Consider the following 25,232-nt stretch of genomic DNA (forward strand, 5'->3'; position numbering starts at 1 on the left):
AAACTTCAGGAACAACAGAGATGCGGCTACAAGATTGCTCGAAGGACACAGTCTTTGAGCAGGACCAATTTTCTCCCGCTCCTGAACTGCTTTTGTCACCAACATTTTCAGCAGAAAATGCAATTTGACTCTATCAAAATGTGCTCGGGGAGAAACGCTGACTTCAGGGATAATTATTATTTTTTTTCTGAGCTCTTTTTTTCCCTTTTTCCTAGGCAGGCTTGGTAGCTCTGGATGAACACACTTCATGCACAGATCGTTTCTCTTGTGGTTTTGGGGGGCACATTGCACCCTGGTCTGTGAAACCCTGTTGATGATGCTGGGGCTTCCTGGATCTATAGGTAGAGATGTTAAAGCCTCTAAGGGGCAGTTAAGAGGGATGTTTATTTCTTGCTGGAAACAGGCTGCTCGTAGCAGCGTACGGCTCAAAAGGAACCTCAAAGGGACCCTCAGGTCCTCTGTTGAATGTTGGTGGAAGAAGCCAGGGGGGGTTATTTACGGTGGTGTTTGCAGGGGTGGAAAAAAATCACATCTCAGTTTCTTAGCGAGGGCAGAGTTGCTGATGGGCAGATGAGATGAGATGGAAAGCTATAAAGTCTGCTTCATTAGGACGTTTCCTTATCTGTACCAGATGCCTTCTCCACACTCTCAAAGGCATCATGCACTGAAAAAAACAGAAAGGATTTGGTTGAACAGAGATAGAATTGTCTAGGTTGGAAGGGACCTTTAAGATCGTCTAGTTCAACCATCAACCTAACTCTGATAAAAACCATCACTAACCCATGTCACTAAGCACTATGTCAACACGTCTTTTAAGCGTGAAGTTCCCAAATCCATCTCTATAACTCTGCTTCCTGTTTGCTTTCCTGCAGGTGAAGTGGAAGGGGAAGGACCTGTTTGATCTCGTGTGCAGGACACTAGGACTCCGAGAAACCTGGTTCTTCGGGCTTCAATACACTATCAAGGATACGGTGGCTTGGCTCAAAATGGACAAGAAGGTTGGAACCAAATTCCCCTTCAGAGGTTGTGTGGGATAATGAAGGAGAACGTGCTTTTTTCCCCTCTTTCTTTGATTACCTGAGGTTGTGCTCTGTGTGGTATCAAAGCGAATGGGGTGAAGTATATTTAGATCTTGTCCCCATGGCATCTGTAAGTCAAACGGGGAAGAGTTGGCCGAGGTACCCCACCCCACTCCTTCTGAGCTGTGAAACCTCGGACTGTGCATGCTGAATCCCCTCTTTTGGGGGCAGCCGTGCTGGGATGCACTTCAGGGAGATGTAAATGAAACCTAAAAGTCTTTTTTCTCTGTCCCTGAATGACAAAACCTTTAGAGGAAAAGCAAAGCTGCATCTTGGCTTCTTTTGTTGTTGAGATGCACAAAGAGCTGGGGAGGAGGAGAACCAGAGGAGGGAAGGGGAGATGTAGGTAAGGGAGGAAACGCTTCCCAAATATGTGAGCCTCCAGGCTGCTGAGGGGTGGGTTGGAGGAGCGATAGATGTGGTTGTGTTTGCATCCAAAGGACGTTAGGCTGAAACCAGACGGCCATCGAGACTGCGAGGGAGGGCTGGGTGTCTCGGGTGTCATGCCAAGGTTTTAAACCAGCATGAATCTGAACTGGAGGGTGCCAGCACAACAGGAAGGTAGCAAGAAATGACACTGAAACAGAGGAGGTGGCGGTGCAGGGAGGCAGCGAGGAAGTCGGACGGTGGCGTAGCAGGATACAGCATCGCTGTGAGGTTCAGAAGAGGCAACGTGCTCGCAGCAGATTGGGATCAACCTTGGCTGTCTCATTTCACATGCTCTTTGTTTCTGCCTTGTTTGTTTTCCCGTATCGTTAGGGGTGTCAGGAATGTTTGTTTGTTTTCTTTTTTTAACTGCAGTTTCTGAACTACTTAGGTTGGTTCGTCTAGTTCTAGATGTCTAAAGGGCTTGGCAGAAGATGTGCTGATCTGAACAGGAGGGAGCTGTTGGCTCCACGAGACGGAGCGTTGGAGAAGCTGGGAAGAGTAGCTGAATGGCTCTTGTATCCTACAGGTTCTGGATCATGACGTTCCAACGGAGGAGCCCGTCACCTTTCACTTCCTGGCCAAATTTTACCCTGAGAACGCAGAGGAGGAACTGGTTCAGGAAATCACCCAGCACTTGTTCTTCCTGCAGGTAGGAGCCGTGTCAGTGCACTGTTCCCTGGCCCGAGGGAGAAAGAGCCAGGATGAGCAAGGAAGGGCAAGAAGGCTCCAGGGTCAGGAAGTTGATAGACAGAGTGTGCCTCCTCCTTCAGAGAGGTGTGAACAGAACCGCAGAGTTGTCTTCAACACCAAAAACTGCTTAAAATAGGTCAAAGCTGGTTTGTCTGGGCGAAGCAGACACAGATGCCAGACTGGCAGACCTCGTAAGCTGGCTGTCAGGAGTGATTAGGTGATCTGTAATATTAGTGTGTGCTGGCCAGGGGAGATGAATCAGTCAGACGAGGGCTTGAACGACACACACAGCCTCGGCGCCCACCTCTCTGCAGGGTGTTTGGCATCGATCTGTGCTGAGGGATGGCGGTTGCCTTTGTACATGATAGCCTCGTTAGGGGAAGCAGGGGAATTTCACCCTCAAAACCAGGGCGCAGGCAACCTGTTTGATGTTCAGGCTGTACAGCAAGGTTCACCTCTGCCCGAAACAGCCTCCGAGTAACTGGAGCAGAAGAAAATCCCAGCAGCACAGCTCTGTCAGACGCTGGTGGCAAAAGCAGAGGAGAAGGGGAAACCTAACAGTCTCACCTGCCCCAGTAACTCCTGCCTGTATGTTAAGCATTTGGAAACTGGGGAATGCATCTCTAGGCTTTTTTTCTTTTTTTTTTTTATTTGAAGTCCACTACACAACTTTGTGTCCTGAGAAACCAGCTCAGCTGATGTTGTTGTAGCAGTTGCTGCATGGCTGGGAAGGAAGAGCTTCTGTCACAGGAGCTCTCTTTCAGACAAGATCGATTTTCTGAAGCTACGTCCTACAAAGGGTCATGTCAACTGGACAGGGAGTGGAATAGTCCCAGTTGCACCCATAGGTACTTACTGGGATGTTTCAGCTCCTCTGGGGCTGTTAAAAAAAAGATGCCCATCCTTAAGTTTGTCACACCAAAGCCGAAGGCAACCTGCTCTTGGATGCTCTTGGGAATACTGCTGGAGGTATTTATTATACGCTGCAGGTGCGCCCTGTCCTTCCTAACGGGTTTCAAAGTGAACCCGCCGCCTTCCTGGTGCTCCTCGCTCTTCCAAAGTTCATCTTTGTTCTTCAGAGCTAAAGGACTTCTAAATGCAAAGTGTTGCTGTTAATTTCCAAGGTCTGTCTGTGCGCTCCTGCCTCTGTAGGGCTATTTTTAAATGTCCGATTTGCCATGGGCTTTATCCTTGATGAGGAAAAGGGCTGTTGGCATCTTTGAAAAGGAAAATCGGGGAGGAAAAGCAGTTAAAGCTGCATTTTATAAATGCAGACTGTGACTTTTCTACTAGGATTTCTGATGATGAGAGGAGCCTGGGCTCCTGTAAGGCTTTTGGGAAACGGGAGCACACATAAGCTGGCAAACCCTCCTGTTTTTATCTTAATGCAGGAGAATATCTTCTGTGATTATGTTATAACCAACTTTGAGGACTCGGAGCATGTCATAAATTCAAATTGATGTTACTGCATCTCTGTGACAATCCATTTAAGTCTCCCAGGAAATAATATGTGGGTTTTTTTTTTCCCCCCCTATTTTTATTCAGGAAAATTAAGTGTGCAAAACCACAAGAAATCGAACATGACAGGTTTAATTTTTTAATGCACAGGAGCCGGGAAGCGCGAAGCTGTGGCTTTTGGGAGCTGCAGGTCTCCTCTCCTGGGAGCGTGCGTGGGGCTTTGCCCACTGCTAAAAGCCCTGCTGGGGAGGGCACCCCCAGCTCTCCAGCCATCTAGGGGGGTTCAGGGGGAATCAGCCTCCCACGCAGGTGAGCACAGACTTGTAACGAGGCCTGAATATCCCAGAGCAAAACCTTTGTGTGCTCAGAGACTCGGCTGCAAACTTCTGGTTTTAATTCAGCGCTGCTTATAGATGTTGTATCGATCCATGGCTTATGCCTTCAAAGCTTTTATCTCCGTGTTTACACACAAGACTTTCCACCCCCACCCCTCCTTGCCTTTAGCAATGGGATATAGATTCTGTCATTTTCCACATATAAATTTAGCTTTTCTCACAAACTTGTCTGAAAAAAGTGGCCTGCGAAAGCCCGAGCCCTTCCCTTCTGAGACTTCCCGGGCCTGAATTGTAATTAGTGTTAGGAAAATTGTTAACTGTGTGGACGACAGCTTGAGTTAAAACAAACCACAGCCATCTGCTATGACAGCCACGCTTTGCACTGCTCCACTCAGTGTGTGTTCCATGTCCTTTACTGCTCCATGCAGGTGAAGAAGCAGATTCTGGATGAGAAGATCTACTGTCCTCCTGAAGCTTCTGTCCTGCTGGCCTCTTACGCTGTCCAAGCCAAGGTAGGCACGGGGGGTTTCTCCAGGAGTGGTGATGGGTCGGCATTGCTCCTGGGAAGCGAGGAGCTTTGTGATGCACCCACATCCTGAGGAAGAGGAAGGCAGGAAAAGTTGACAAAACTTGGGAAGCGAGGGGACTACACCAGCACTGTTGCCTTCCCTGCACGGCTGGTTCCTGGCTGCCTTCAGACGTTGGACAGATTTTTGCTTTCTCTTTCCAGGACTCTCTAGCAGGTTCTCAGTGCCTGCTCAAGTGTGGCTCACTGCTGGAGCAGGTGAATCCCCCGAGCCCCTGCTTTTTTGGATCTCCTCCCTGCTCTTGTTGTTGTAGCCAGAGGCAAGCCAGCCGTGGGACTCACAGCTCGGCTGCTTCCCCAGAACACTTGTCATCACGATAACTACTTTATTTTGAGCTCTACAGCTTGCCACCTAAATGTGATTGCAGTGTTAAAGGGCTCTTCCTGGCTTCTCCCTTCATCTTGGGTTTGATATTGGGTGCTTGCCCTCCCTGGAAAGAGGAAGAAGTCAGTGGTGACCAAGTTCCCCTCAGCTGAATTCTGCTGTGGAACCCCAAGTTGTCTTTTTTTTTTTTTAAGATTTATTTAAGATGATTTATTTAAGAGAAAGCTGTTTTGCAGCCTTGACAGCTTGCAGCAGAGGCTCTCCTGGGGTAGAGGGAGCAGCTCAGTGTAAAGGAGTGGGGACGCTCTTGCAGGAGGGGAAGTAATTTCTCCCTGTGAATGCACAATGTTTGCTGCTGCTCAGCTAACGAGTCTTCTAGCTGATCTCCAGTTTATGCATGTAAAGATAATGTCTTTGGAAAAGGAGAGGAGTGGCTGGAGTCCGATCGCAGCCCAGCCACATTACGGCTGTAGCCTCACAGCTGTAGTCATGTCTGCCTCTGGATGTGATTCTGGGAGGCGTTTTGGCTCGTGGGGCCACAGGCAGGTGGCCATGCCCTGGTTCTGGCCCGTCTGCGCGTCCTTGAGGAGCAGGACAGGTCTGAGAGGAGCTCTCTGGTCTGAGACCACCTTGGCTGACTGGGGAGGGGATCGGGCTCTTGCCTGAAGTGACAGCCTGATCCAGGCTGGTTGGAAACTGAGGCCGGTCCTCAGTGTTTCACCCTGGCTTTTTGTGAGTATAATCATAGAATCATGGAATGGTTTGGGTTGGAAGGTACATTGAAGACCATCCAGTGCCACCCTGGGCAGGGACACCTCCCACCACACCAGGTTGCTCCAAGCCACCCCCAACCTGCCCTTGAACCCCTCCAGGGATGGGGCAGCCACAGCTTCTCTGGGCTAATCTCCCTCCTGACCCTTTAGTCCGTGCCCCTTTGTCTGTCTGCAGCCCCGAGTGATGTGCAGCGGTGTTCTTTTTGATGATGAATGCTTGAATTTACTAGAAAAAGGTGTTTTCTCCTCATAGTCAGAATATTGATGAAACCATATTTTGTTTGGGAGACTCATCGGCCAGAGAAAGGCGAGTTGCTTTTAGAAATGTTTGTATTTGTGCGAAACATTCATCACTCTTATTAGAGTGCATGAGTAAACACTTACTTGGCTTTTTCTGCCTTGACCTGCTGAGCTGAGGATACACAAGGGATGACTTTTCCTGTTGCCAAAGTGAATCAACTGTCGGGTAAATATTGAGCGTTGTTAATTCTTGGCCCTGACAGCTTCTGCTGGCGCGAGCGGAACAGGCTGTAATTTGGTAGAGGGCTGTTGTGCCACTGTCCCCTTTCTCTTCTCCCAGCACAGCCTCCAACCTCCAGCCTGGGTCCCCCCCTCTGCTTATTGGGATGGGTTTTTTTTCAGCAGAGGAGAAAAGCTGAAAGCGCATCTTTGGTACGGAACCAGGAAGAAAGATGTCGCAGGTCATCTCCTTCCAGTTAAATGGGCTAATGATGTCCTCTCTGTACAAGGAAGCGGCCACTGAGTGCAGTAATTTCACTAATAACGTGCTGATTTGCTTGATTAGGGGCATAATGACCTGACATCGCGGTGTGTTTGCGGCCATTTGATTGACAGCCAGGGTGGTTTGTAGTCTTGTTGCACACCTACCTGCAATAACAAAGCATGCGGGTGGGTCATAAAAATAAAAAGCTTATTTATTTCTAAATCGTTGTGTTCATTTGGGGAATTACTGTGTGTTTTCCCCTCTAGCCCTGCTGCTTTCAAACCACCCACGCTGCTTTCAGAGGTTGGAGGCGGTTGAGGTTCTAAATAAGCCGGGAAGAAATGTGGGATCTACTGAAAAATACATCCCTGCAGAAAGTGGTAACGTCCGGGAGGTTCTTCCATTTCTCGCCCCGTAAACGCAGGTCGCTGCTTCTCAGCACTTCAAACCTCAAAGGGCTCTTTTGGTTTGGGGTTGTTTTTTTTCCCCCCAAATCAAAAATACTTGGTGGTAATGGTTTGAAGCTGAACATGCCCCTGTTTACCCAGGACGAGGTAAGCCAGGTGTAGGAATGAGGTAAAGGCAACTTCCACCTGTCGCCGTGAATATTAATCATAGAGTTCCATTAGCAGGAGCTGAAATTCCATGACAGTTTTGAAGTAATGATTTAATTGGAAAGGCCTGTAGAAGTATGTTTGCCGAATCATTTGAGCCAACTTATACCGCAATACTTAAGCCATTTGTTGATTTTTGACTTGTGAATAATTAATGTTCTCATCCAGGCTCCCTCTCAGTACAAATATTCCCTTGGGACGTGGCAATATTTTTCACCACAGGAAAATCACCTAATCCCTGCTTAGTCTTGGATCCCCACGGTAGATCCCAGCAAAAAAAAATAATCGCCTTAATCCTATTTGCTATTATTTTCATCACCTAAAAGTGATTTATTCTCTGCCTCTCCAAGGTTATTGGAGTTGTTTCCTTTGCCGGGGCTGCGGTTTTATTGCCGTTCCCTTTTGCTGTGGGTTCAAGGGCCGCGTGGGTCTGAGGAGCCCCCAGCATCTCCAGACCTTGGAAGACAGACGGTGTCTGCTGCTCAGCACCCTCCTGAACGAAACCCGTGGGGGTTTTGTTTGTGTTAATTGAAGTCTGAGTCAGTGTTGATGGTCGCACGCTTCCTTCCCATCTGCATTGGCTCCGGATCAATATTTGCGTCTTTAATCCCCGCTCGTCATCTCCGTGAGTCGGTGCTCGCCGGGCTGCCGAGAGGGGGGGTGTGCAGCCTTTTGATGCTGGTTTTAGCACCCGACGTGATGGTTCTCTCTGTAAAAGGCGGCTGAGATGGAAAGCTTCCCCAATTATTACGTGGCCACCGTGAGCGTGTCTCGGTCTGGCTTTTAAAAACCGTCCCCGTTTTGTACTTTCTGAGCTGAGGTCCTTCAAAACCCAGGGAGGGAAGGGCCGTCTCCCTCGCAAAGGGAGCGACTGGAGCACACGTGGCGGTGTCTGGTGTGATGGGGCAATGTCACCGCAGAGCCCTGTTTGCCAGGTGAATGAAAATCGCTGCATTTCGTGTACGTGCCTCACAGCCGTCGTCCTCTTCCCTTGAACTTGCTGGGTTATTTGAGGTGCCGTTTTCTGGTGGCTTCCTGCTCTCTGAAGCTGGATGGGAGGTAAATTCATTTTCACAGGCACTGCAGGGACACTTGGCTGTTCAATCTGCTAATAAGCAGTTTTTGTTCTCAGTCGCTTTATACGCTGCTCAAAATGATGTAAATCTAAACAAATACTAGTAATTACTGGATGCACTTAACAAATCTCGGAATTGGATTCCACAACCCAGTTGAGCAGCAGACCCTGCGGCAGAGGAGCCAACCCCTACCCGAGAGGAGTCTGTCAAACTCTGAATTTCACTGAATTTCATTGAATTTTTAGAGTTGGAAGGGACCATAGAGATCATCTAGTCCAACTCCCCTGCTAAAGCAGGACCACCCAGAGCTTGTCAGAGCATGTTACTCAGGAGCATCCAGGTGGGTCTTGAAAATCTCCAAAGAAGGGGACTCCACACCCTCCCTGGGCAGCCTGTTCCAGGGCTCCGTCACCCTCACCGTGAAGAAGTTTCTCCTCATATTCAAGTGGAACCTCTTATGTTCCAACTTGTGCCCATTGCCCCTTGTCCTCTCACTGGCAACTACTGAAAAGAGTCTGGTTCCCTCCTCCTTCAACCCTCCCTTGAGATACTTGTAGGCATTGATAAGGTCTCCCCTCAGCCTTCTCTTCTCCAGACTAAAGAGTCCCAGCTCTCTCAGTCTCTCCTCATAAGGGAGATGCTCCAATCCTTGAATCATCTTTGTTGCCCTTCGCTGGACTCTCTCCAGTAGTTCCCCATCCCTCTTGAACTGGGGAGCCCAGAACTGGACACAGTACTCCAGTTGTGGCCTCCCCAGTGCAGAGTAGAGGGGGAGAATGACCTCCCTTGACCTGCTGGCCACACTCTTCCCTACACAGCCCAGGATTCCGTTGGCCCTCCTGGCTACAAGAGCACATTGCTGGCTCATTGTCATTTTGTTGTCCACCAGGACCCCCAGATCCTTTTCCTCAGAGCTTGTCTCCAGCAGGTCCATGCCTAACCTGTATTGATGCCTAACGTTCTTCTTCCCCAGGTGCAGGATCCTACACTTTTCCTTGTTGAGCCTCATGAGGTTCTTCCTTGCCCAGGTCTCCAGCCTGTCCAGGTCTCTCTGGATGGCAGCACAGCCCTCTGGGGTGTCAGCCACCCCTCCCAGTTTGGTATCATCAGCAAACTTGCTGAGGATACACTCTATCAACTCCTGCAATATGTTTTTGATATTTATTCGTTAAGGTGGCGAGCAGCAACAGAGAAATTGCCATCTGCCTCCCCCGAGTTACTGGAATCCATCAGTCTTTGGGGTGACAGGTCTTTGTCCGTATCTTGACTCCTTGTCTCACCACCGGTGGGAGGGCAAGGACCTCTTTGCTGTAGAGTGAGTCTTTCCTCGCATCGGAGGAAGTGTTTTCTGGCCATGGTAATTAGAGTAGAATAGAACAGTTCAGTTGGATGGGACTTACAACGATCATCTAGTCCAGCTGGTGGACAGATGGTGGATGTCAACCGATGGTGAACGTCAACTGATGGTGGGAAGTTTTGTTTTGCTTCCCCCTCTGCTGCATGAGTAGGAGGAGGATGTTAGTTTCTGTTAGCGATCAAATGGTAGAGATAATATGATTATTAAATTTGCTGAGCAGCGTATGTTCCCTGCTCTAACACGTTGGGAGGGGGGTAAGCAGTCTGTGTGTGCTGTCTCCCCAGGGGGTGGATGTGTAGGGCTGAAGAGTTTCCCTTGCTGGTGGTGTTAACGTGGGGTGGGCACCGTGTTTGTGCTTCTTTGCAGTACGGCGATTACGACCCCAACGTCCACAAGCGAGGCTTCTTGGCTCAAGAAGAGCTGCTTCCAAAGCGGGTAAGGAGCTCAGCCGGGCAGAGGAGGAGGTTTCCTCCAAGCCTGGTGGTGGTTTGTGTGACAGAGACCTTTGCAGAGGGGGTCTGTGTGAGGCTGCCTGCAGGGTGCACCCCACCTGGCTTTCCTTGGGCATCCTTACCAAGGCAAACCAACCAAAAAATGTATTGAGGGAGGAGAATTCAGTCTCTGTCTGACATATTTTAATAAAAACAGGAGCAAACAAGCAAATTTTCACGGTTTCACACTGCCTGCATAGAATTGTGGAGTCATAGAATTGTCGAGGTTGGAAGGGACCTTTCAGATCATAGAGTCCAACCAACAACCCAACACTGCCCAAACCACCACTAACCCATGTCCCTCAGCCCCACATCCACCTGGCTTTTAAATACCCCCTGGGATGGGGATTCCACCAGTTTCCCTGGGCAGCCTGTTGCAGTGCTTAATAATCCTTCCAGTACAAAAAACTTTCCTAATATCCATCCTAAACCTCCCCTGGCGCAACTTGAGGCTGTTTCCTCTTGTCCTGTCCCCTATCCCTTGGGAGAAGAGACTGAGCCCCAGCTGCATGGGGGTGGCCTGGGGACAGCTTGCCCGTGCTTGGGAGGGTTGAGGGGGGCACTGGGTGATGGCAGGGCATGGGGCTGAGGGTCGCCTGCCTTGGGGTGGGATGTGGGGCTGGGGAGGGGTGGCTTGGGGCTGGGGTGTCTCTGGCTTGCTGGCTGGCTAAGGGGACTGTGACAAGAACGGTGGTGTGACCTGGTCTCTGTCTCCCCACGTATCACAGGTAATAAACCTGTACCAGATGACTCCAGAGATGTGGGAGGAAAGGATAACAGCCTGGTACGCAGAGCACCGAGGCAGAGCGAGGTGAGTGTGTGCCAGAGCACTGGGTCAGGGTCGGTCCCTTTTTGGGGGTTTGGGGAGCTCGGGCAGGTGGCAGATGAGCCCTGGTGACAGCAGGGTTAATCCATCACACCTCTGGAGCAGAGTCAAAACGGGCAGAGGGCTTTCTTTGCTCTAAGTATGCCCTGCTGTCCCCTGGTCACTAGAAAATTTAGGACTGAAGCTCAGTAACCTGCAAAGGGGCAGGGAGATGGGCAGCCCTTGCCTGCCTTGGGGGGTCAGGGTGCCTTTGGGGCCAGGAAAAGAACTAGGGCTTCAGACTGATGGGATGAGGCCAGCAGGGTGAGGGAGGTGATTCTACCCCTCTGTTCCACTTCTGTGAGACCCCACCTGGGTTACTGTGTGCAGTTTGGAGTCCCCAGCACTGGGACATGGAGCTGTTGGAGTGGGGCCAGAGGAGGCCCCGGAGATGCTGGGAGGGCTGGAGCCCCTCTGCTGGGAGGGGGGGCTGAGAGAGTTGGGGGGTTCAGCCTGGAGAAGAGAAGGCTCCGGGGAGACCTTGGAGCCCCTTCCAGTCCCTCAAGGGGCTCCAGGAGAGATGGGGAGGGACTCTGGATGAGGGAGGGGAGCCCTAGGAGGAGGGGGAAGGGTTTGACCCTGCAAGAGGGGAGATGGAGCTGAGCTGTGGGGAAGAACTTGTTTGGGGTGAGGGTGGTGAGAGCCTGGCCCAGGTTGCCCCGAGAAGCTGTGGCTGCCCCATCCCTGGAGGGGTTCAAGGGCAGGTTGGAGGGGGCTTGGAGCACCCTGGTGTGGTGGGAGGTGTCCCTGCCCAGGGCAGGGGGTGGCACTGGGTGGTCTTCAATGTCCCTTCCAACCCAGACCATCTGATGATTCTGTGTATTGCTGCCCTGGGTGGTAAAATGCTCCTTTTGGGGGATAAGCCCAAAGTCAGATGGATCTGAAACGGGGACCTCCCAGCCAGGGATTTCTTACACATGCTTAAGGGATTGGGAGAGGCACAAAGCAAGGCTTGCAGCACTGTGTCTCGCTGGGCTGGCTGTTCAGATGCCAGCAAAGCTGCAGAGGGGGATTTGCTGTTGGACTTTATTGATCCTGCCGGCAAAGAGCGGCTTGACCTGTGCGATAGAGACAGTCTGGGCTTTAAAGCCTTGTGTGTGCTTAGGATTGGAACAAGCAGCCATCGCCCTCTCTCTGATCCTACCAAACATCGTAACACTGGCCTTTTTTTTTTTTTTTTTTTTATTCTCTGACAGAGATGAAGCTGAAATGGAGTATTTGAAGATAGCTCAGGACTTGGAGATGTACGGAGTGAACTATTTTGCGATTAGGGTGAGTGGTAGGTTGTGGGTCAGGTTTTTCTTGCCAGCGTAGCTCTCGTGTTAGTCTTCATCTTCTGTGTGGGTGTGAGATGGGATGAGCGGAGCCTGGGAGAGCCAGCAGCCCCGAGAGAGGGCTTGGGCTGTGGTGGTGGGAGTCCCTGGGAGGCAGAAGCTCTTTTAACAGACTGTGCTGGTGGGTCACTGCTCGGGGCTGGTTGGTGAAGCTCACAGCGGTTCATCTCACACCCTCCGAGTGGAATAAAAGGGTTTTCTGCTTCTTTTCTTTCTACCCATAGAATAAAAAGGGCACCGAACTGCTCCTTGGAGTTGATGCCTTGGGTCTTCACATTTATGACCCAGACAACAGGTTGACCCCTAAAATCTCTTTCCCGTGGAACGAGATCCGGAATATCTCATACAGCGATAAAGAGGTATGGATACATCTCCCCTCCTCCCTGAGAGCAGTACGAACACGGTTGGGATTTAAAATTATTTCTCTCAGTTTCTCTGTCTGCTGTGCTTAGCTAAGGGCAGCTCAGCTTCCCCAACTGAAACCTTAATGCCAAGCCTTCCTGAAACCTTCCAGGAGTGAGAGTCCAGGAGGTCAACTGGGAGCTATTCTCCCATTTGGTTTTAGAGTACATTCAAAGCCTCTACATAATTTTTTTCAAAAAAAACCCCAAAATTGCTGTTGATGTGCTTAGCCCAAATATCAAAGTTTAGAAATGTCATCTCTATTGTATATATTGCAGTATGTATTACCCTGTATATACAGCGTATTATGAAGGCTGGTGAGATGTGTTCCTGGTGAGAAGAGAGCTCTTGCCGTATCGTTACATCACCTCGAGTTTTCAGGCTGCTGGGCTTGGCGTAACAGCTTTAGGAAGTTAAGTAATTTAAGACCGCTATTGGATAGATATTTATTAAATCCAGAGCATAAATATGAATGTTCTGAATCATTGGCCGCCGAACCTAGTTGAGAAGAGCAGTGCAATGGGCTGTGGAGGGGAAACTGAGCTGCTCGATTTTCAGTTTGTGAGAGCTGCTCGAAGAAAACCAGCTGCCTTCATGGTAAGGAGGAAAATGAACTTCTTAATTAAAAATGGTTTTCTAATCTAAACATGGTATTGATCAGGGTAGAAGCTAAAGGTTTCTCATCAGCTGCATTTATCGAATGTCATGAAGTTTTATAAGGAGTAAAGGCGTGCTGGAATTTGCTCCGCTTGTTTTACTCCTTAAAAAAAAAAAAACAATAAGGAGCTTCACAGCTCTGCCGAAGACCCCGGCCCTTGGTGCCTCTCGGCGGCGTTCCTGCCGTGAGGGATGAGTGTGGTGGAAGCTGTCTCTGCTCCAGCACTGCCTCAGAAATCTGGGATTGAAGCCTCGGCAAGCAGGCCTTGACAGGAGACTGTAATGGAGCTTTCTCCAGGGAGACAGGACTGCCGCTTCCCATCAGGTCAATCACCCGGGTAACCAGATGACCACGAGCAGACCTGACGGGATAGTAAACAGGCTTAATAGTGGGGTATGACAGCGACGTCGACACCACAGAGGGGGTTTAACCCCTCCTAACGAAGATTGACTGTTGACATGGCACTGAAATTCCTCTCCTGGTGGTATTTCTGGTGTTGCTTTCAGTGAATTGGGAGGGGGGAGGGAGGTTCTGCTGCAGCCCGAGTCTGGGGGGATTCACGCACGTCTGCTTGGGTGAAAGGCTGGAAAGATTGGCTCTTAAACTGACAAAAGGCAGCCCTGCCGGGGCCGCTCGGGCTGAGCCCTTCTCGTATTGACAAATAGAGCTCCCTTAATGGAGCTGCCTCTCCAGCGGGTTATTTCTGTCACGCCTGGGGGAGGGATGGAAGATACGCACGCCTGGGAGACAACGCGGTGTTGTGGAGCGCTCCGTCTCTTCAAGTGCCCTTTGGTTTGCTCAGAGTCTTCTGCAGTATCCAAACCCTCGCGTCTGGCCATGCCACTGATGTCCTCTCGAGGAGACCCTCTGTGGGAAAGCTCTTTGAGGAGGGTGAAGCCAGGCTGGGGTTGGAGCCGTTCAGTTGGCACAGAGGGAATAACAGCAGGTCGAGAGGCGTTATCCTCCCCCTCTGCTCTGCCCCATCTGGAGCACTGGGTCCAGTTCTGGGCTCCCCAGGTCAAGAAGGACAGGGAACTGCTGGAGAGGGGACAGCAGAGGGCTATGAAGATGATGAGGGGCCTGGAGCATCTCACTTATGAGGAGAGGTTGAGGCACTTGGGTCTGTTTAGTCTGGAGAAGAGAAGGCTGAGGGGGGAGCTGATCAATGCTTATAAATACTTAAAGGGTGGGTGTCAGGAGGATGGGGCCAGTCTTTTTTCAGTGGTGCCCAGGGACAGGATAAGAGGAAATGGGCACAAATATGAATACCAGAAGTTCCACCTAAACATGAGGAGGAACTTCTTTCCTGTGAGGGTGGCAGAGCCCTGGAAGAGGCTGCCCAGAGAGGTGGTGGAGTCTCCTTCTCTGGAGACATTCAATATTCAAACCCTGCCTGGCCACGTTCCTTGTGCAACCTGCTCTGGCTGGACCTGCTCTGGCAGGGGGTCGGACTAGATGATCTCCAGAGGTCCCTTCCTCTGTAATCCTCTGATTCTGTAATACATTGAATTTCAGAGCAGTCTTGTGACATGCCTGACTTCTGGAGAGCAAAATGCCTGGAAAATCCCTTCGGGGAGCCGTGCGAGTGGAGGTGTCAACAGCTCCTCTTCGGTGCTCCAAATGCAACCCTCCAGCCCATCCATGGGGCAGCTGAGCTGCTTCTTCCTCCCTTCAGAAGTGTCAGGAGTTTCTGCCATACCTTCTCCCTTTTTCCTTGGGGGGTGCTGAGCTGTCTCTGCCCTGGGCAAGGTGCTCTGCAGGGGATGCTGGCTGTGGGGCAGGACAGCTGGTGGGTGGACAGCACTCTCCTGCCTGGCACTCGCCTTTCTCCCCACGGGAGGAACAGTTGTCTCCTTGGTTGCTTTTCCTACTAGTTCTCTCCCTTGGCTAAAAGCCATGGGGAGGGCTCTCAGCCCGGTTTGTCTGACACCGCTGACCGCCCCCGAGCCCAAGCTTTCAGTAGGACTTTTATAGTGGCGTTTTTGTTAAATGTGCCGCTCTCTGATAACTCTCTCCCTCTTTATTTTATTTTATTTTTTTCCTTTTCAGTTCACGATTAAGCCGTTGGACAAAAAGATTGATGTTTTTAAATTCAATTCGTCAAAGCTGCGTGTGAATAAGCTGGTAAGTCTACAGACAGAGTAATTTTTATTGCCTGCAGCAGTAGTTTCTGCCGGTGGTACGAGGCAATGTTCTTTTGGGGCTTTTCCTGTGAGCGGTGGGAGGGAGCTGGGCTGTAGATGTGCTTTGGTTCAGCAGTTGCTACACGGTCATAGCCTCGTGAAGAGAAGGGGGGTGACCAAGTCAAGCTCCTTCACAGAACCTCTTCCCCCTCTCCTGTTTTGTGCTCCCTTTCTGAGCTCTGGGGTTACACCTGACCTGCGTGGTGGAAGCGCTTTAGTAAGTAAAACTTTCTCGTCACCTTCATCCTTGCTCCAGATCCCCTTTCTTCTGCAGATCCATTCTCCTCTCTGACGTAGGGCTCTCTGTTTTGGGATGCACCGTTATCAGTCACAGTCCTGGCTTTTTCCTGGGCTGATCCTCTCTGAGGACACTCTCCTTGTACAAGGCTGAGAGAGTTGGGGGAGTTCAGCCTGGAGAAGAGAAGGCTCCGAGGAGACCTTGGAGCCCCTTCCAGTCCCTCAAGGGGCTCCAGGAAAGCTGGGGAGGGACTCTGGATGAGGGAGGGGAGCCACAGGAGGAGGGGGAAGGGTTTGACACCAAAAGAGGGGAGATGGAGCTGAGCTGTGGGGAAGAACTTGTTTGGTGTGAGGGTGGTGAGAGCCTGGCCCAGGTTGCCTGGAGAAGCTGTGGCTGCCCCATCCCTGGAGGGGTTGAAGGGCAGGTTGGAGGTGGCTTGGAGCAAGCTGGTGTGGTGGGAGGTGTCCCTGCCCAGGGCAGGGGGTGGCACTGGGTGATTCTTTCAGGTCCCTTCCAACCCAAACCATCTTATGGTTCTATGAAAGGGGCTACGTTGAGATGTTCTGTTCAGCATCCGTATTAGAGACCAGCTTTACCCAGTGTTGTGGAGTTGGTATCTGGAGGAGCTTTGATCCAGAGTCTGTAGTAGCTGTGCACCATGTTAAGTCGCACAAGGGACCTGCAGAAGGCAGAGGAGGATATTTTTTCCATTCTTATAAGAGAGGGAGGGGAACTTTGCTGTCCTGGTCATAGCCTGTCCTGTACTTCATGTGCCGTAGAGAAGTGGGGCTTCCTAACGAAGGCCTCATGGCACTCATCAGGTTCTGAGTGCTGTAGCTCCTCTGACTCCAGAGAAGTCATTCATGACTTGTGAAATAGAAGACAGGCATGTGAATCAGTCCTTTAGAAAAGAATCTGGGTTTAGAAACCTGCTTTTATTGCTGAAAAGAGCTTTTACTCCTTGTACCCACCCCTTTGCTAACCCTTCTCTAAAATTGCCACCTTCCTTGTCTTCCTTCTCAAGCACCAGAGGAAACCCTTCAGGCAAAGGTATCTGAAGGTGTCCAAGGAAGCTTTTGATAAGGCTCCTGATTGCGTGTAGTCTTGTCCAAGACAGAAAGTGCTTTTCCTTCCTTTCTTTTTTTTTTTCCTTTTAATCTCAATGCTTTAAACATGCAGTTGGAAGGAGGTGCAAGTTCATCTTGAACCTAAAGAAAGGGGCCAGTGAGAACCAGGGAACCAGCTGGAGCTGTAACAGTCTTTGTTTTGTTATTTGGCCTAATGCCTTTTCTGGGGCTGGTATAAAACTTGCCAGACCCGTGCTGTGCTGGCTGCACAGAAAACAGAAAATTGGTTTCTGGAAAGAGCCGCTCCGGCCCAGGAGCTGGCGTTTGGAACGGGGCTTGGCTGTGCCTTGGCTCCCTGCCCCTCAGATGGGTACGAGAGCTCAGAGGGTTTGAGATCTGTGGGTGGAAGTGCTTAGAAGCACCAAACCAAAGCTGTTCTAGTGGTTTTGTGTGTCGAGAATACAAACTACCTCATCGTCATCATGTGTACAGCTGTTTCTCTCCGCTCTTCACCCTTGACTGGGATAGATTCTCCAGCTGTGTATTGGAAACCACGACCTCTTCATGAGGAGGAGGAAGGCAGACTCCTTGGAGGTCCAGCAGATGAAAGCGCAGGCCAGGGAGGAGAAAGCCAGGAAGCAGGTGAGAGACATCTCATGTAATTAGAACCACCAGCCAAAATCAGAAATGCAAATGAACTTGGGGAGGAACGGTCTCCAGAATGACACGGAGCAGCTTTGAGGGAAGGTCCAGCCCAACATTTCTTTTTAGTAGCCTGATTCACCTTGCCAGTTGCTCTCAACTTGGCTCTGCAGGTTGATGGCAGCCCGTGTCCAGCCCCTAAATTTGGGAACAAAACTGGGAGGAGAGGAGGGAAGAGCTGATCTGAGAGTCCTACAAGCGTGCGTGCAATCTGCCTCGCTTTATGCCTGGGCTCCGTAGGTGGAGAGATGTAGCCTGGTGGGGCAGTTGCTTGAAATTAAAGCAGGGGCTGTGAAGGGGGAGCCGTGCTTTGCCGTAGTTCGTCTCCTCGTTTTCTAATTGCAGGGTGATGGAATGCGTGCCGGCGTTTCGGGGGGTGCAGCCTGCATGCTAATTGGGCACTGGCCTCCTTTATCTGCCGCAGGTCAGCCCAGGCAGCCAAAACGCCTCTTTGGAGGCAGCGGCGTGGAGCCGATGAGCATATATCAGCAAATTGGATTGTATGAATCATTGTTTTCTGCTCGTAGACCTTTTCTACTCACTGAAACCCGCACAGCTAATCTGGGTGCTGGTGCTTAGAATATAAATGTCCCTTTTTTGCAGTAAAGCCGCTAGATAGCAGCAGAAGAACCCAAAGCAGCCGCTTGCACCCAGGAGGGCCTTATGCTCAAGGGATTGCTAAGGGGATGAGTTTGAGCATGGTCACAGAGGTGCCTATGTGGTGCTGGGCTTGGCGGTGAGGTGCTCTGCTGACCTGGAGGTGTGGCGTGGCTTGTTTTGTAGGCACCTCCTGGAGCAGTTCTCCTTCCTGGGGCTTGTGGGGTGGCAGGAGAAGACAGGACATGAGACACTACGTGTGTCACCAGGCCGGCTCCTCTGGGGAGGGGGAGGTTCTTGCTTCCCACAGGGATTCCTCTCCTCTGGTCAGTAAGGACTTGGCATTAGTGGAGCAAAAGGTCCTCCTTGCAGTGTGGTGTCCAACCGGTGGTGGCTCCAGGGACAGGTTTTAGTGTCTTGTGAGTTCTTGAGGCATTTGAATAACGCCGGCAAGACCCGAGATCCTGTGCTGAGTTAGGCTGCGGGGAGAGGCTGCACAGAGTGAGCAGGAGCTTGTTGTCTCCAGGAGCTCTCAAATCCAGAGCTCTTATGCTCTACAGGAAAGCTCAGGCTTCTCCTGGGGTTGGTTGCCCTCTCCCAAGCTGCCACCGTGCTGTCTCTCCTGCTCTCCCCTCCCTCCCCAGCATCCACAGTTGTTAACTTGGTTCCACATAGTCCTTTTATAGTGGGAATTCTTCTTAATGGAAGTCCTGAGAGGGATGCAGATTGTAATGATAATTAATGAGGGGAACCTTTAATAGAAGGAAGCAGAGCCGTTAGAGCAGTGGGCGTCCCGCTTTCAGAACGCAGTTGGTGTCCAAGGAGCAGGGAAATGTGTCTTGTCACACTTATTTCCCTTATTAAACCCAGCAGGTGGCCCGTGCGGTGCTGTGAGTCCTTGCTGCAGCGTGGATGTTTATAATGCACCCATCTCTGTCATACTGGAGTGCTTAAACTAGGTGTGTTAATTAGCCTGATGGCTCCCTTTGGGCGCTTGGCTGGCGGAGAGGCAGTTGTTGGGTACGCTCCAGCTGCACCACGCTCTCAGCATCTTCTGGGAAGAGGTGGCAGATTGTGGTGGGTTGTCTCAGCGCAGCTTGGATCTTCCCCTCCTGGAGAAACATCCCTATTTCCTGCAGCCCGAGCCGGAGGGAGAGAGTTTATTGTTTCTAAGAATTGATAGAGGTGGTCGAACTCTTTGTGACCTCCCCTATAAATGAGTGGAAGTGCGGTTTCCAGCGGAGCTGGGTTAGATGGCTGATCAAAAGTAGCTGCTATCGACATCCTTCAAACTCCAGCCTTGCAGTGGGTCAATATTTGGTATTTTGAAGGTGCCCTTGGGCTGCTCTTAAGCCCAGTCTTGCCATAAGAAACTTTTGGGAGCCCTTAAACTTTCGGGAGCCTCCTTGTCTGAGTCCACCCTGTGAGTTGGTGTAGGAGGGTGCTGTCTGGGGACATAGTCACCTGTGGGCAGCATCCATCCTATGGAAAGCCATTCTAATGTGTGTTATTTCTCCTTGCTTTCCCCAACACCTTTTTCCCAGATGGAACGGCAGCGCTTGGCCCGAGAGAAGCAGATGAGAGAAGAGGCTGAGAGGACAAGGGACGAGCTGGAGAGAAGGTTGATGCAGTTAAAGGAGGAGGCAACGATGGCCAACGAGGCTCTGGTAAGTCTCTGGGAGGTTGTGTTCCTTATTCTTTCTACTGCTGAAGGGTTTTAGGAGGCACACGGTGACTGTCCTATGGCTATTTGCAAACTGCTGCTGGTGGATGGTGATCAGGAGGCTGGATGGGGTTGATTTCATCCTGCTGTGGGAGGAGCACAAAGGAGGAGGATTTGGGATGGAGCCTGGGTACAGCCAGGGCTTAGCCACAGAAGGCTTTCATGGAAGGGAGGGACTCTGTGGGCCACAGCGGCTGTGAGCAGCTCGGGATCCTGCTCCGGGGGTTGTAAGCACATTTGGGGAGACATTCAGTGCGCTTAATGGCTGAATGTGCCTTAATTCTCAGATGAGGTCTGAAGAGACAGCAGACCTGCTGGCTGAGAAGGCTCAGATCACAGAGGAGGAGGCCAAGCTCCTGGCTCAGAAAGCAGCTGAGGCTGAACAGGAGATGCAGCGCATCAAAGCCACGGCCATCCGGACGGAGGAGGAGAAGCGGCTGATGGAACAGAAGGTGCTAGAGGCAGAGATGTTGGCACTGAAAATGGCGGAGGAGTCGGAGAGGAGGTCAGAGGGTACAACCTTGCAGCTGCCTCTGCTTTGCTTTCCAGCCCCCTTCTGACAGCTGAGAGTGGTTTGTGCCTCGAGTTAGTCCTTCCAAGGGTTTGCAGTGAGCCCTCGGCCTCCCATGCGCATCAAATAGACCTGCCTGGGTGCAGTAACATGCTCTAACATGCTCTAGGCAATCCTGCTTCAGCAGGGGAGTTGGGCTAGATGATCTCTATGGTCCCTTCCAACTCTAAAAAATTCAGTGAAATTCAGTGAAAATAGCAAAGGGCCCCAAGGCTCAGCTGGTTTCTCTCTCCATCTCGCTGTTTGCCACAGCCAGGTTGTCCCCACGTAGGAAACAGTGCTGGAAGAGCAGTGGTAGCCCTGATCTTTCCCTGGCTTGGAGCTGGAGACCCTTCTCTGAAGTCTTCTTTGGGAGAGACACTGTGGTGGGAGCAGCAGGGCAAGGGGCTGTTGGCTACCAGGGCAGAAAGCACTGTGGTCCTTGGCACTCTCACATTGATGGCAGCAGCAGAAGCCAGCTCTACTTCAGGGTGATTCCTGCAAACACCCTCTGCATTCCCCAAAGTATTTGACAGCATGAATAACACTTTTCCTTCCAGAAGGTAGATCTCCATTCCCCGTTCTCTCTTTATTCCTCTATTTACCTCTCCGTTGTTGAGTTCTCCTTATCAGTTGAGAGGTCTCTGTTTCAGGTTAGCTGTGAGGTCTCTCTACCTCCTGGAGTCCTTGCTTCTTGTTAAAACTCGTGTTTCCATCCTTTGATACCAGAGCCCAGGTCCCGTGGTGCGTTTGGTAGTGAGCAAGTAAAAGATCATCCTTGTTTCCTTCCGGTTGACTACTCCTTTCCATGACAGAGCTTGCTTGGTGTCAGCCCTTCTGCTTGGATGAAAGCTGCCCTTGTCCATCTCTTCTTGCCTTTTGGAGCCTCCACTCAAATTCAATGCAGCAGAGAAAGTATTCCCTCCTTTGGCTTTCTCTTTGTGGGGATTCCTTGAGCCTCAAGGGTAAATACTAGTTCTGGGATTGTTGGGCCCTGCGAGCAGGCAAAGCTGTGCAGTCTTGGGTGCTTTTTCCTTTTTGAAGGCAATAAATAATTGTTAGTAGAGGCCGACTTGTCAGAAAATTGCCTCTCCTGCTGTAAGTCTGAGCTTAACTTTTGAAGTTCTCCCTGTTCTGGCATCTTAGCACGCTTCTCCAGCCCTTAGCTTTGCTCACTGATGCTCACACAGAGCCCATGGCAGAGCTGCCCTTCCACGGCTTGGATTTTTGTGCTAATTAAATCGTCCCACATGTCAGAGGTTCTGGCATTTCCCTTTCTCAAATGATTTCTTTGTTTAGGTGTTGCGGGACAAATCTCAGTCTATTCCACACCTACACTGTAATTCTATTTCTCCACCTTCTCGTTCCTTTCTCAACATCAATCTGATATTTGCCATTTGCTGTTTTTCCTTGCAGGGCGAAGGAGGCTGATCAGCTCAAGCAAGACCTTCAGGAGGCTCGCGAGTCTGAGCGGAGGGCGAAGCAGAAGCTTTTGGAGATCACCAGCAAGTCGTCCTACACAGTAAGAGTGATCTGTATGGTAGTTCCCAGCCCATAAACGTGCCCCTCTCTAGCCCGGAGGAGTCTCATGTCTCCATCCCATCCGTGGAGGGGTATGAGCTGTTCAGAAACCCGTAGCAGTGACCTTTTCATCCAGTCACCCCATCCAGCAGACCATCACTTTGCTCTTGTTTTTTTTCACCCAACTTACCCTGCCTCAAGCTACAAGGGCAAGGCAGCCTTTGGTGAAATTAAAGGCAGCAAATTTTAAACCAATTTAGCAACCATGTCCAAATTTTTTGCTTTGCTGGCACCTGTAGAGTGTGCCAGCTCAGGCACAGCCTTTAAAATAGAGTTCGGTACTTCCGAAATGGAGGATGTCCTTTTCACTGAATTTTAGATTTGGAAGGGACCATAGAGATCATCTAGTCCAACTCCTGCTGAAGCAGGATTGCCTAGAGCTAGAGCATGTTACTCAGGAGCATCCAGGCGGGGCTTGAAAATCTCCAAGGAAGGGGACTCCACCCCCTCCCTGGGCAGCCTGTTCCAGGGCTCTGTCACCCTCACCGTGAAGAAGTTTCTCCTCATATTTGAGTGGAACCTCTTATGTTCCAACTTGTGCCCGTTGCCCCTCGTCCTCTCACTGGGAACCACTGAAAAGAGTCTGGCTCCCTCCTCCTTCAACCCTCCCTTGAGATACTTGTAGGCATTGATAAGGTCTCCCCTCAGCCTTATTCTTTTTAGGTGGGATAAACGTTGTTCAGAACCTGTCAGTTCATTCTTTGGGCATAAACCAGACACTGTGCCTCTGTCTGCTGGAAAAAAAAAAAAAAACGGCTTCCTTGAAGGAAGATTATTCCATAATTGCCCATTAAGAGGATTTCACACCTTCCTCTGAAGCATCTGGTCCCGGTTGCTGCCGGGGACTGAAACGCCAGACGAAATGACCATCGCTCCCATCTGTCTGGCAGTTCCTTTCCTCCACTTCTCAAATTGTGCTGCGGGGCCTGAAAAACCCATCAAGTGGTCCCCTCCCCGCAGCTCTCAGCGGCCGGTTCGGCTCCTCGCTGTCCTCAGGGGTGAAGGGGAAAGAGGTCAGCAGCTTCAGGAGCAGACTCAACAGACGTACTGTACGTGGGAGTTATCAACCCACCTCGTATGGAAGTTTTAATTTGTACCTACAGGCTCCTTCCCCCTTACTGTGGAAACTGTTGAGGAGCAGGTTGAAGCAGGGCTTGAGATGAAGTCACTTTTCATCCCCATTCTCTGAAGTTCCCTGCAAAAATGTTCAGAAGCTTCTAAAAATGGCAGTGATGGAAAATAGGTACTCTCAGCTATGGGACACTCAGTCAAGCGGTGGCTACCTCGGTGCTCGATGAAGCTTAGCTTTGGAGTGCTCCTTATTCTACAAGTCTCTAGGATTCTGGGATCCACCAGATTCTGGGATTCCTTAATTCTGGGTTTAATTTGTGCACAGGGTGGAGTGTCCTCTTTGAAACTCTACTGTGTGGCTGCATCAGCCCAACGCCGATGTTTGGGCAGCTCTTCCACATCCATGTTCCCTTGTGCTGCTGTGTCCATTCCCAGTCCCACCAACAGAACCCTTCTAGCGAATGAAGGCCCTTCTGTGTGAATCCCCGTGCAGGTTGGCAGCTGTGTGGCCATGTTCCTGCCCGCTGAGTTACAGCCTCATTAGTGGGAATGTTGTAGGGTTGCCTGGAGCTCAGCTCCTCCCCTCCAGCTGCATCAGCCTGGAGACAATCCACGCAGAACTGCTGCCTCTAGATACCTCTCCCTCCCCTAAAGAGCCTTGGCCTTCCTGACACGACCACCCATTCCAGGAGGGGAGGGGACACGCTTTTTTTCTTCCCAGTTAGGTTGCAGGGTCTCCTTCTGCAGCTCATGCTCCTCCTGCCTCTCCACGGCTGTTATTTTCCAGGGGCAGGAGGAGGCAAGTGTGACCGTTGTCCCCATACCCAGGTGACAACACCTCGCTGGGCTCTTCCATCCCCTCTTACGCCTGTCCCACTTCTCCCTGCCCCTGTGGACTCTCTGCTGCCTCTGTGTTTGGGGCAGGTGGGTGGGATGTGCTGAGATCCCGTTCCAAAGAGCTGGACTGGGGTGAGTCCACCTCCCCTGTCCCCTGCCACCACACAGAGGGGGACAAGTGCAGCCCCAGGGAGGGAGCCCAGAGTGGCCCGAGGGATGAAGCCATTCCAGAAGCTGCTGTTGGGAGGCTCGTGTCCCTCAGGTGAATGGCAGCTCTGCCAAATGGTGGAGGATCTCGGCTCCTCTCTTCCTTAATGAGGGTGTGACGCTGAGGTTGTTCTTTTCCACGGTCCCAGGGCTTGCGCTGTGTCATCCCCTGGCACTGAGAGCCAGGCAGGACTTTTCTCTGGGGATCAAGAGCAGGAGAGGAAGCAGGGAGTGGATGGATATTGAACCACAGAATCATTTAGGGTGGAAAAAAACCCTTAAGATCATTGAGTCCAACTATTAACCCAACTTTGTTGCAGAAAAGCAAAAACCAGTTAAATATATATGTATTTCTTAACTTTCCAGTCTCCAATCCTGATTCTTTAAAGCTTGTTTTGGTGTCTTTTCAGTCCTTGAAGCTCAGGCTGATTTTGTGATGGGGCTGGTAGGTGATGCATGAGAAATAAGACGTGGATCTGAGTCTCAGGCCGTCAGGGCTGGGAGAACAATTCGTTCTTTACTGACTTGGTGACAGCTCCTTGCCTCCTTCATTGCCCTTCGGGTACCACTCATGGCAAGGCTAAAGGCAGTCTCCTCTGGTCCTCTTGCAGCAGTCAGTGGCTGTCTCGGCTTTGCCCAAATTCTTGAGCAGCCAAGTAAAGGCAGCAGCAGGGCCAGGAGGAGCAATCCCTGCGGGGGAAGCCTCATGACATGACTTGCTCTGTGCTTGCTCCGTGTCATCTTGTCTCACTCGCTCTCTCCTCCAGAGGGATGACCGCTCTCAGCGTGGTCCTTGCCCCTATTAACTCAAGAAATTGCTTTAATGCAGTAACAGGATTATGCAGTTTGTTCCAGGTGAGGAAACACGTAAGGGAAAAGGTCTGTGTCCCCTTTATCATCCCCATATCCCGGTGACACCCCACGTCCCCTGGATTAAAAATCTCTGCACCTCGTGCAAGATGTACCCAGGATTATTGCAAATGGCAGGGAAATGCTTTGCTCCTGTGTCTTTTCTCTTTGGTCTTTCCATACTCTTCCTCACTGCTGCTGCTGCTCTCTGAATTCTCCACCAGTTTGTTTTCATCACTTCACAAACGAGCGCTGCTGGGGAAAGGCAAGGAGGTGGCTGTAGGAACCCTGACAAATTGGCATCTGGACTTAATGATTGCAGCAACTGAAATCCCTGCTCAACTGTTACTGCTGTTGTTTGGGGTTTTTTTTTTTTTTTTTAAACAAAACCCAAGCAGCTTGTTGTGAAAAAAAAAAAAAAAAAAAAAAGA

At 50.8% G+C, this 25,232-nt stretch overlaps 1 protein-coding gene across 5 annotated transcripts in view; it reads left to right on the forward strand.

The window, feature by feature from the left end:
- Positions 1-318: 318 nt before the first annotated feature.
- The window catches only part of NF2 (neurofibromin 2 (merlin)), a 42,729-nt gene continuing 17,815 nt past the window's right edge, over positions 319-25,232 (forward strand). For 2 of the 5 annotated variants that reach the window (XM_014939671.1, XM_014939896.1), the window contains exons 1-13: positions 319-341; positions 873-998; positions 2,035-2,157; positions 4,420-4,503; positions 9,813-9,881; positions 10,666-10,748; positions 11,999-12,074; positions 12,361-12,495; positions 15,246-15,320; positions 17,213-17,326; positions 19,528-19,650; positions 19,994-20,211; positions 21,673-21,778. In XM_014939671.1, the coding sequence (XP_014795157.1) occupies positions 987-998; positions 2,035-2,157; positions 4,420-4,503; positions 9,813-9,881; positions 10,666-10,748; positions 11,999-12,074; positions 12,361-12,495; positions 15,246-15,320; positions 17,213-17,326; positions 19,528-19,650; positions 19,994-20,211; positions 21,673-21,778 (1,218 nt within the window). In that variant the 5' untranslated portion in view covers positions 319-341; positions 873-986. Of the gene's footprint in view, positions 342-872; positions 999-2,034; positions 2,158-4,419; positions 4,504-9,812; positions 9,882-10,665; positions 10,749-11,998; positions 12,075-12,360; positions 12,496-15,245; positions 15,321-17,212; positions 17,327-19,527; positions 19,651-19,993; positions 20,212-21,672; positions 21,779-25,232 lie in introns of those variants that run through there. The other 3 variants (XM_014939815.1, XM_014939732.1, XM_014939594.1) reach the window with 2 other exon arrangements.

The sequence above is a fragment of the Calidris pugnax genome, unplaced genomic scaffold (genome assembly GCF_001431845.1).
Source record: "Calidris pugnax isolate Ruff unplaced genomic scaffold, ASM143184v1 scaffold7, whole genome shotgun sequence".
Lineage (NCBI taxonomy): Eukaryota > Metazoa > Chordata > Aves > Charadriiformes > Scolopacidae > Calidris > Calidris pugnax.